The sequence below is a fragment of the Lygodium microphyllum genome, chromosome 13 (assembly GCF_053477565.2).
Source record: "Lygodium microphyllum isolate KBCC chromosome 13, Lygodium_microphyllum_v1.1.10, whole genome shotgun sequence".
In the NCBI taxonomy this organism is placed as follows: Eukaryota; Viridiplantae; Streptophyta; class Polypodiopsida; order Schizaeales; family Lygodiaceae; genus Lygodium; species Lygodium microphyllum.
Window position 1 is genome coordinate 148,652,008 of NC_141147.1, and position 11,628 is coordinate 148,663,635.

The 11,628-nt window shown below is 43.5% G+C and overlaps 1 protein-coding gene across 1 annotated transcript; it reads left to right on the forward strand.

The window, feature by feature from the left end:
- Nucleotides 1-1,489: 1,489 nt before the first annotated feature.
- LOC148027334 (9-cis-epoxycarotenoid dioxygenase NCED3, chloroplastic-like) lies at nucleotides 1,490-3,990 on the forward strand. The gene has a single exon (XM_087691904.1). It carries the CDS (start codon nucleotides 1,607-1,609, stop codon nucleotides 3,542-3,544), a length of 1,938 nt encoding a protein of 645 aa, XP_087548030.1. The 5' UTR covers nucleotides 1,490-1,606; the 3' UTR covers nucleotides 3,545-3,990.
- The last annotated feature ends 7,638 nt before the right edge of the window (nucleotides 3,991-11,628 follow it).

Consider the following 11,628-nt stretch of genomic DNA (forward strand, 5'->3'; position numbering starts at 1 on the left):
AGAGCCTTTTCAAGATTAGCGTGCGCGGTAAAGAAATTAACGTAAAGACAACTTTGTTTTGCATGGTAGGTGTCTTTTAAAGAGTCGGAACTTTTTGAAGCTTCACGTTTGCCCCACCGTTCGCTAATATAAACCGTCTTATGGTCTATTGATGGTTATAAAAAATGGGTACGAATTTTGGGTTGACGCGATGAGTTGATAAATTTAAGAAGAGAGGTCGGGTTTTAGACTGAAACGTGGCTTTTAGGAAGAGCAGAATATTAAGGTTTTGAATCACTGATTGCAAAGTGGAAGAGTGTAATGAAGAAGAAGAAGAAGGGAAGATACTAATTTATGGTACAAGCAAAAGGCAAGGTTGAGATTCAAGAAGTCGGGAGTGGAATTGCTTTTGAGTGGGGCAAGAGAAGTTGAGGTCTTATGGGAAAGTAGACGTTTGATTCCATCTGGTTGGTTGAGTGCCATGGAGATTGAGGAGCACACACATGTATAGAAGGATGAAGTAAGCTGTGAGGTGAGGTGATGGGCCACCATTGAAAGCAGCCTGAAAAGATGCCATTGATGTAGCTATAGCGCGCACACACACGGAGAGGCCCTCAGGCCTAGTGGTGGCGTGATTGTACGTGCAAAGTGTAAAAATCGCGAGGGGGCAGCATTGGAATGTGTGGATGATTGGCGTGCCATGGAATAAGAAAAAAACGCCTCTCGAGCCTCCTCTCTCTCTCATAACATGCCATATGATGGAGGGAGGGACTCGGGAGGGCGGGGGCCGCGGGGCTCTCGGGACAAGAAGGTGGTGGTGGTGGTGGTGCGTGCGTGGGAGAAAGAGAAGGGTGGTGATTTGGGAATATGCTGGATTGATGAGAAGGACAAGTACAAATACAAAATTTACAAAAAGGAAGTGGGGAATGTGCATGTGGCATTTCTTTGGCTTTCTTTTTGGCACCCGGGGAGGGAGGATGGACGGCGTGGGAAAAGGCAAGTTTTAGCCTCTCAAACTTCAAAGGGGCCGGCCCGTTTCGCTCTTGGGGTGATGGGCCAGGGCCGGCCGGCCAGCCAGCCAGCCAAAGCTATCCTTGCAGAAGAAGAAGAAGAAGAAGAAGGAGACCAAATTCTTCTCCCATGGGGGACTTCGTAAAGGGCGGTTGCCTTTTTTTTTGGTTAAAGCTCTTTCTTCAACAGTCAATCCGCACAAACTTCCCCCCCCCCCCCCCCATCCCCCTCTCGTCGCTTTTTTAACCGCCAGTCAAAGGACATTCAACGAGCGGAACGGCACGTGGCTTGCTACCAACCGGCAGCTGCTGGTGCCATGCCCTTTTCTTACTCTTATCGTGCGTCATTCTTAAGGCCAAACGGAAACGATGGGGACAGTCGGCCCCACTGACTACGGCCACGTGGACGGGTCAAAGCACATCTCCGCCTGCGCTGTCACAAACACGTCCACAAGTATAAATAAACTGTTGCTTCCGCTATTGTGTGTGTGTGCGCGCCATCTAGACGGTTTCTCTGACACCCTATGTGTGCCAACGTGAATGTAAATCCACTTCTCTCTCTCTTTCTCCATCTGTGTCTATATTTCAGTGACTAGTATACCTACCTGTAAGTAAACATGCACCCAGCCGCCATTGCGCAGCCTGCCATGGATCCTTGTCATCATCATAGTCTAGCCTTCTCTGACTCTGGAGCCTTTTCTTCCTCTCATCAGCAGCTACTCAAGTGCTCGAAGCCACCTCTTTTCTCTGGCCCTGGGAATCTGGCCGCAACTCATGTGCAAGTCGTGTCTCGTCTTGCAGACTATAAACCTTCATCCTCTAGCTCGTCATCGGCCTCTTGTCACGGGCCATTGCAGCGGCAGCGCATCTCCGTGCCTTCGCTCCAAGTATCCGACCCAGCTCCACAAGCAGCTGCGGCTGCTGCGAAGCGGAAGGAGGTGGAGCCGTCATGCAAACCCCTACTACAGAAGCTGGCAGCATCGCTGCTGGACAAGATAGAGAGCGACATCATAGTTCCAATGGAGAAGCAGCACCCGCTGCCGGCAACGGCAGACCCGGCGATTCAGCTGGAGGGCAACTTCTATCCGGTGGGGGAGCACGCAGTGCAGCACGAGCTGGAGGTGGAAGGCAAGCTGCCGGAGGGGCTGGAGGGGGTGTACGTGAGGAACGGCGCGAATCCGATGTTCGAGCCGGTGGCGGGGCACCACCTGTTCGACGGGGACGGGATGCTGCACGCGGTGCGGTTCCAGCAAGGGATAGCGAGCTACGCCAACAGGTTCACGCGGACGCGCAGGCTGGTGGAGGAGGAGAAGGTAGGAAGGGCCTTCTTTCCGAAGGCGGTTGGGGAGCTGCACGGCCACAGCGGCGTGGCGAGGCTCATGCTGTTCTACGCCAGGAGCCTGCTGGGGCTGGTGCCGGCGGGCCAGGGCATGGGCGTGGCCAATGCCGGGGTGGTGTTCTTCAACGGCCACCTGCTGGCCATGTCCGAGGACGACCTCCCCTACGCGGTCCGGATCACGCCCCCGGGGGACTTGGAGACCCTGGGCCGCTACGACTTCGGCGGCCAGCTGGGCTGCGCCATGATCGCGCACCCCAAGGTAGACCCCGCCTCCCGCGAGCTCTTCGCCCTCAGCTACGACGTCGCCCGCCGCCCCTACCTCCGCTACTTCAAGGTGGCTCCCGACGGCCGCAAGAGCCCGGACGTCACCATCCAAGTGGCGGAGCCCACCATGATGCACGACTTCGCCATCACCGACCGCCACGTGGTCATCCCGGACCAGCAGGTCGTCTTCCGGCTGGGCGAGATGCTGCGGGGCGGATCCCCGGTGGTGCACGACCGGGCCAAGATGGCGCGATTCGGGCTGCTGCCCAGGGACGACCTGGATGACTCGCGCATCCAGTGGATTGACGTCCCGGATTGCTTCTGCTTCCACCTCTGGAACGCCTGGGAGGAGGAGGAGAGCGCGGAGGTGGTGGTCATCGGCTCCTGCATGACGCCGCCGGACAGCATCTTCAACGAATACTCCGACGCGCCGCCGCTGCGCAGCGTCCTGTCGGAGATCCGCCTCAACCGTGCCACCGGCTCCTCCACCCGCCGCGCCATCGCCTCCATGAACCTGGAGGCTGGCCAGGTCAACCGCCGCTTCCTCGGCCGCAAGTCCGAGTTCGCCTACCTCGCCATCGCTGAGCCCTGGCCCAAGGTCTCCGGCATCGCCAAGGTGGACCTTCTCAACCACAACAGCAGCGGCAGCAATGTCGTGGCCACGCACATGTACCCGCCCGGCTGCTACGGCGGCGAGCCAATGTTCGTCCCCCGCAATTCCTCATCATCCAATGCCGGATCATCCTCCTCCTCAAAAGAAGACGACGGCTACATCCTCACCTTCATGCACAACGAGAACACCGGCCAATCTGAGCTCCTCGTATTGGATGCCAGCTCCCCCTCCCTCGAAAAGCTGGCATCTGTGAAGCTCCCGTCGAGAGTGCCCTACGGCTTCCACGGGACCTTCATCACTCCCCAGGAGCTGGCAAACCAGAAGGACAGCATCAACTGATCGTTATCTTTATACCCTTGCTGATCTCCCGAGTCCCCTTCTTGTCTGGATGAAGGCTGTAATTAGTACCCTTTTTATGTACAAACGCAGCACGCATCATTCCCTTTTGACAAAATCTGGAGTTTGTGGCTTGGCATCGTGACGCCGCCCGATCCAGCACATCCTTGTGTAACATAGACGTCATCATATACTCAGACCATTAGCAGGCGATGGCTACTTTTCTTCAAAGGACCACTCTCCTCAGGATCTTTGCTTGTAAGCCTCTTGTAGTGAAATCCATTTTTCCCACCTTACCTACTTTCAGCTCTAGGATCAGCAATAATCAGCATCGGTACAATATCAGCTCTCCTTGTACTGGACTTCTCATCATCGGCCTGAGTTTAAATGTACCGGCCCTTGATGTCAACTTTGCTTATATACAGCCAAATTATTAGCTTTTTACTGATACGCACTCCTTTGTCCATTGTGGTTCAATATTAGACACACTTGCCTCTTTTGATGGTTTAAACTTTAAATATGACGCTTGTAACACATAAGCGATGTACGATGGTTTAAGTATGCCTCATAGCTTAATATGGACACATTGTTCTTTGTGTTCGAAGATTAGTGGAAAAGGTAAACCGTGGCCTTTAGAGTGCCGACTTTGTTCTTTGTGTTCGAAAATTAGTGGAAAAGGTAAACCGTAGCCTTTAGAGTGCCATACTTGGTAGCCTCCAAGAACTTGTGAGTGTCAATTTGTTAGTCTTCGAGGCAACATGTTCTATTTCATCAATGTACTTAGTCCTTTGTCTCTTCTTCCTTCGATTCTTGAGGAAACTTCGAAGTGTATGTATTAAATGAGAAGTAGAAAAAGCTCAAGTGGCTTTTTTTAAAAAATGCGAATGATAGTGACGATGTCAATATCGAATGAGATGCTTACATTTGCATCTTAGTAGGTGCTGCAGGGATTAAAGTATAAACCCTGAAGTTTTTACAACGCATCACACTTTTATAGCCTTAGACACACTTTGAACACATGCTCATCCTTTTTCCTATGTCTCCTAAAAAATCCAAGAGCTTCTCTAACTATTTTCCCAAAAAGAACATGAGTGGGAAGTCTATTAGGTTTGGTAACTACTATAGTATTCCTACTTGCCAATAATGCCCTCAAGACTACTGCCTTGATTAGGTTCCACAACTTTAGTACCTCTTCATGCAGCAGGGGGAGAGATTTGAGAAGAAGAAGGATCAAATTTTTCTTCACATACAAGAGGAATGGAAAAAATTATTCCCATATGAGCAGTGGAAAACTTGGAGATGCAAAATTAGGGGACTTTGGAAATCCACACCTTTAGAGAATCTAAGCACTTTGTTTCGGAGAATATGCACGAAGAAATTGGCCATTAAAGATAAGCTAGCCAAATTCATAAAGGTTGAAAGATGATGGGGAGCTATCTCTGTTGAAAGATGATGGGGAGTTATCTCCTCCTCGATCCTTCAACTCTGGCCATTGGAAATTCTTGATCTCATTCTTCATAACTTCAGTAAAGCATTTGTAGTGGTTGATTGTTTAATCTCTTAAAGTCTAAGTCTCCACACAATACATCTTATCATTGAAGTCCATCCTACCTCCCTTTTGTTGTGGACCAGTTGTGGACATCTAGTTCTTCATTATTGTCATTTAGGGAAAATCATTTTGTACCCTTAGGCCAACTTAAGAATCCGATGGCCAACCTTGTCTTTCATCATCTCTTCAAGACCCCCATTTGCTATTGATAGACAAAGGATCTCCAATGAAACTGAATGCAAGTTTTGTTTGTTGGCAAAGCTTCAGATGAAGCTTCTATTTATTTTTTTCCATCATATTTGAGCAAGCTTTGGAGAATCCATTCGTACCAGTCATGAATGTTGCCAAATAACAATGTTGACTGATACAATCCTACCACATCATCTAATAAGCTAGTCAAACATCTACTTTTCAATGACTCCTATGCCCATTGAATATCCAATATATCTAAAAATTTACCCCAGCTTGATGATCTTGAATAAAAATTGCATCAACTCTTCTTTCTCCAGATCCATGGATAAGTAGAGAATCTCAGCCTTTCTCACTCTTATTTGAGAGCATGAGATAAAGCAAAAAATTTCATAACTACTCACTTAGTATCTAGTTTGGTGGCAAAGGAGTTCAAATTTGGAAGACTAATTAATCTTTTTTCCTTGTTGGAGATAGTATAGATTTTCAAGGTGCTTTGGCCATCTTATATCTATCCCCATATCCTGACTCAAAAAAGTTTTTTGATGTGGAAGTCAAGCTGGTTGAATCCAACCTTGGAGGGTGTTTATTGAATTACATAGAAAATAGATAATCAAGGGGGTCATATGTTTTAGCACACAACTATGGTAGCAATAAAGTTAAGTTGGATTGATTTTAAGTTCTCCAATGACGATGGCCTTGTTAACCAACAATCCCATCATTGTTTTCATGCAACTCCAAAGCCAATATATCTAAAGCCTGAATACTTATCCATTTTCTATGTTTTTACATCTAGCTTCCATGAGCCATCTGGGGGGTTGTTTATGAGCATTTTGATCTTGATTTTGGTAGGGTGGTTAATTGGTTTAGAAACTTTCTAGAAGATTTGAAGACATTCCTGGAATGAAAAGATGCACACCTTCATATTTTACAAATCTTCTTCCCATGCCCATTTCATGTTACAATGATTGGAAGATGAAGTCTCATTCTAATTTGTCGTAAATCTTTGCCAGTCTATTTTAATGAAAATGAAGCCTTGATGAGTTTGTTGTGCACATTTTGTTCTCCCTAAAGTGTAGTCATGGAATTAATTATGACTCTTTCTTGTATAAAATATTTATTTCCTTTTCTAATCTAGCCATCTAAGTGCGAGGAGATACTTCTAGCTCGAAATTTGGCAAATATTTTATAGATGAATGTGGGATAAGTTCTAGATCTCTAGTTAGTGGCTTATCTTTCTTGCTTCTGTTAACCTAGCTTCCATGCGAGCTTCCATGGTAGCCCCACTTTAGTCTATTTGAGGTATGCATCAACCCCCCTTTATTCTTAGCATTCAAAGCACCTTTCCCCATTACCAAGGCACCTTGGAGACAATTTGCGATGCATTTTTAGGGGTTGCTCCTACCCTAGAGTCATCAGCCATTACTCCTTGGTGGTTCTCTAGCTTGTTGCTCAACATTGAGGGGTTCTTCTCAGCTTATCTGACTCCATCTTGAGCTCCATTTACAAGGCTCTAGATTAACCATTGCTCTACAGTTCAAAACATGTTGTTACTCACTATTTATATAGTAAGCATTTACTTGGTTTGTGCTCTAGTGATGCTTATGGGGAAAGTTTGCAATGCTTGGATGATGTATTGATGATTGGAAAAGGCTTTTGGGTAGAACTTATTTAGCATAGTTCTTGAATTTTCTTTGTTGTGATACCCTATAGACAACAAACATTCATTGTTAAGGATTATGTATTGAATGTCAAGACATACATTGGGATGCTACATTGATGTATTGATGCTTGGCATTGGTTATTATGTCCATATATGTTTATGTTGAGCTCTAGGATTTGGTTTTGAGCTGTAGAGGTTGCATATTTGCAGTGGGTGGCTACTTGCATTGAAGCTTTATTGGTTACAAGCCTGAAGGTTTATTGTAAGTATATGCTCCCAAATGTATTGCTTCATGTGATTGGGCACCCGAATGCTATAAGGCACATGCGAGCTTTGCCTTTCTCTTGGACATTGTGGTTTGCTTCTATGGGAGCACTTTGATCTTTTCTTTGTAGAGCTTGAAATCTTGAGTTACTATGGGAGACTCTTACTTGCTTATGTATATATGCTTAATTGGTTATGTTCTACATTATTCATATAGATATTGATGATTGTGGGATGATTTAGCTTTGGCTTGTAAACCTAATACTTCCTTTGGTTAGATGGATTTTTCAGCTTTGGATGCATGCTTGATTATGAACTTGAGCCTCACTCTTCATATGTAGTGAGTTAATTGCATTGGTGGATCTCTATTGCTTTTAGAGATGTCACATGCATAGTTGGCTTATGTACATACTATTCCTTTTTTTGGGATTGCATTTGTGTCTTAGACATCTTTGGGTCTTTCATAGTATTTGGTACCCTCATGGTTTATGTCTATCTTGCACCGCTACTTGCATTACACATCCTTGTTGCTACCCAAATATTCCTACCAATGGGAGCTTTGTATTTTTTTGTCCTTTTTCCACAATTATACCTCATTTACTATAGTTTTGTGACCAACCATATTGAAATTTTAGTTTTGAGTAGTCCTTTGAGAGCAGACACTTGTTATAGACACTTTCTTTCATCTAATTTGTAAACAACTATATGTTGCATCATACCTACCCCACCTCTTGTAGTTGGTTTTGGGCAGATTTTTAGACTATTTTACTACTATTATAGTAGCATGTTTACACTTTTCCTTGTAGTTATCATGGCATTTGCTATTGGGGATAATGCCATCTTTAACATACACAAGTTAGATGGAACCAACTTCAATTACTAGAAGACCCAATTTTGGCAGGTATTGGTGTAAAGGAAGCAAATCTAACCATGAAATGCAAGGCATAAAGCCCTAGGAGTTTGATGCAAAGGCATCGGCTGATTTGGATGAGCTGTTCAAGTCCACCATTATCTTAACATTGTCCAAGCATGTTTATTTGAAATCTAATTGAGACAGAAAGTGGTGCTTATGATTGATGTGGCAAAAGATATGTGCTCTTTATGACAAGAAAAGTCATGCATCTCAACTGTATTGGTTATTAAGAAGCTTGTGGCCCTCACATGAGGGAGAGCACTCCTATGTCCACTCATTTTTAAAAGTTCCACTCCATTATCAGTTAGCTTATCTCGAGGGCACTAAGTTTAAGGATAACATAAAGTCTCTATTTGTTCTTGTTACACGACATGAGCCTTGGGATATATTCCATATTGCTACAAGTGCCAATCCCCTAAAGACGGGTTTAAATGCATTGATGTAGAGGGAGATTTGTTTACATAAGAAGTAAATAGGAAGGACATTGATACATCTTGTATTTCTCATGCAGTTATAGTTAGAGGCAAACATGATGGTAAAGGGAATAATAATTGTGGTAGAGGCTCACAACTCAACAAGGGGGGAGGGCAAGTCTAAGTCTCATGGCCAATTATGCTATAAGACACATGGTCCTAAGTCCTATCTTACTTTTCACTACTGTGGTAAATAGGGTCACATAATGCCATAGTGTCATAAGATGCACAATGATAGGTGTAAAAAAGCCAATGGGAAAGTATAGGAAAATGCCAAGTCTTCTGATGATCACACCATTGCTCTTAAGTCCAATGTTAAGATAGAAGAGATAAATAACTTGTAGAACAACTCATGTGATTATATACTTGCTGCTTCTTCACTTGATGCTACTCAGTTGCTCGATATTCAATATGCTTACTCTTAGTGTTGGCTTCTTGATTCACGAGCTTCGTTTCATGTAACCTACATCGTCATTAGTTTTATATCTACCACACTGTTACAGGTTCAATCAAACTGGGTGATGATCATGTGTATGACATTGTTGGCATATGTGATGTGAGGTTGTAGTTTGGTACTAGTGCTCCATTTGTGCTACATGATGTAAGTCATGTCCAAATTTTGACTAAAATCCTCAACTAGATAGTTGGATGATGATAGGTATCATGTATCTTTGGGTGATTCTACATGGAAGATTGCACACGGAAACCTCATTCTATTAGAGGTACCAAGATTGAAAGTTTATATCCCTTGCTTGTATATGGATCTGCTAATCATTTTTTGGTCATGAGTGATCTTCCACATGTATCTCTTTGACACCACTGTCTCGGACATGGGTCCCTTAAAGGAATGAAGGTCCTCACTCATTTGTAGTACTTACAGCCTCTTGACTACTCATGATTCATATTATCATTATTTATATGGGAGACAAACTCGTAACTTGCATAAAAATTCTAGTTCTACATGTGTGAGGGAGCCATTGTCTCTTATGAATTCAGATGTTTATGGTCCCATACCCTCTCAAACATTAGGTGGTGCAAAGTTGGTGCACAAATTAGATGCCGTATGGGTACATAGCGAGCATCGGAAGGTCCCCAAGAACAAAGAACCCTACTTTAAGCTCAAAATCCAAGAGAATAGACTTGCACGACATGAAGCAAAAAGACCAATTGGGTACAATCTCCCCACATGCCTTGTGTGAGCGCTCCACAAAGCATGTATTTTATATTTTATTCATCTCCAAGCTCAAAAATATCCCAATTTTACAATTAGCATGCTTTAGCTTTTGTGTTTTCTTTTGTCCAAATAAAGAATAAAGCGGTTGGGTGGCCCAAGAGTTGGGCAATGCCCAAATACAATGTCCAAAAATGAATATTTAAACCGTCCGCCCATACTCATACAAAATAATAAATATATGTCAAGCGCTTCAATAAATAAGTGTATCAAAATAAATATTGGCATCAGCCTGAGACCCGCGCCAATAAAAAATGATAATTTCTTCTAAATAGCTTGAATATACGCTATCACCCAATGCTTCCCAATGCCACTGCCACCTGCTCTACACATCAACTGAAGCATTCACAATTGTTGAAAAATAATAAAATTAACCCGACAAAAGTGAATACCTAGCAATCTTTAGCTAAAAAATAAATAAATATGTTGAAACTCTATCCTAATCTTAATTTAATACAAGTGCACACTCAAAACTCATAAACACCCATTAATTCAAATATGTATTTTGTAGAATCACCCGCTATGAAATCACCCACTTGCACATTAAATTAACGTGATGCCCGAAAAGGACAGGCGTCCCCATCAACTTTTCGCACAAGGAATCCACCTTGTGTTTGAGCCCCGATAAATAAATAATAAATATAATTTTACGGAATCCACAGCAAAACCTCACGGAATCCACCGTGGAATATGCCTCCTGGCATCAAAAGTGCTTCATTACCTTCATTATGATTATTTACATAAGGTTTAGACCTATCCCATAAACCAACAAGCAATCAAACGCTTTACCTACATTTCAACACTTTCTTTCTATGCTTGAGGACTCATTTGGGCATAGGTTGAAATGCCTATGCCCTGTCTCCATGGGGGAAAATATGTCACTAAGGCGTTTGAGCAATTTTGTGATGAGAGGGGTATTAATCATCATTTGATTGTCCCTTACACCCAACCCTAGAATGGTATTGTAGAGCACATGAATAGGACTATTTAGAAAACGATCTGCAATATGCTTAGTCACGAAGGCTTACCAAAGTACATTTGGACTAAGGCAGTTACTACTATAGTTCATTTGATTAATAGATCCCCATGCAGTGCTCTTGGTGGTCAAATTACAAAGGAGGTATAGTTTGGATAACCTCCCTTGTATGCACATTTGTGAGTCTTTGGATGTGAGGCTTTCTGCCATATCCCCAAAGACAAATATAACAAGTTGGATTTGAAGTCTATTAAATGCATCTTTCTTAGATATGATGATGCAAGTGAGATGGGCTATCACCTTTATGATCCACAAGCTCAGAAGGTTATCAACAAGCATGATGTTATATTACATAAGAAAAAGATTCATATGAGACCAAAGTAGATAGTTGAGTTATCCAATGTGATCTTTTAGGCAGAGCCTCCTTTTATACTATAGCAAACAACCTGCACTAGATGCTAATGATGTACTAGTCCAAGGTTCACATGTTGTACCAGATTATGATATTAGATAGAGGTAACATGTAGTACATACTCCACAATTGGCTTTGAGATGCTCTACTACCTCTTGATTGTTTTGAGCCATATATGCATTATGTCATAGTGATAGATTCTGGTGAGCCCCTTACTTATGAGGAGGCTATTCATAGAGTTATAGTCACTCTTGTGAGAGAATCATATAGTCTAAGTTTGAGTCATAGCAGAAAAATCTTACATGGGATTTAGTTTCCTTACCAAATGGTAAATATGTATTTCCATACAAGTAGGTGTATAAGTTGAAGAGCACCCCTAGTTGGCCTAAGCTAGCAAGGCATGTGCGGTTGTTGCTA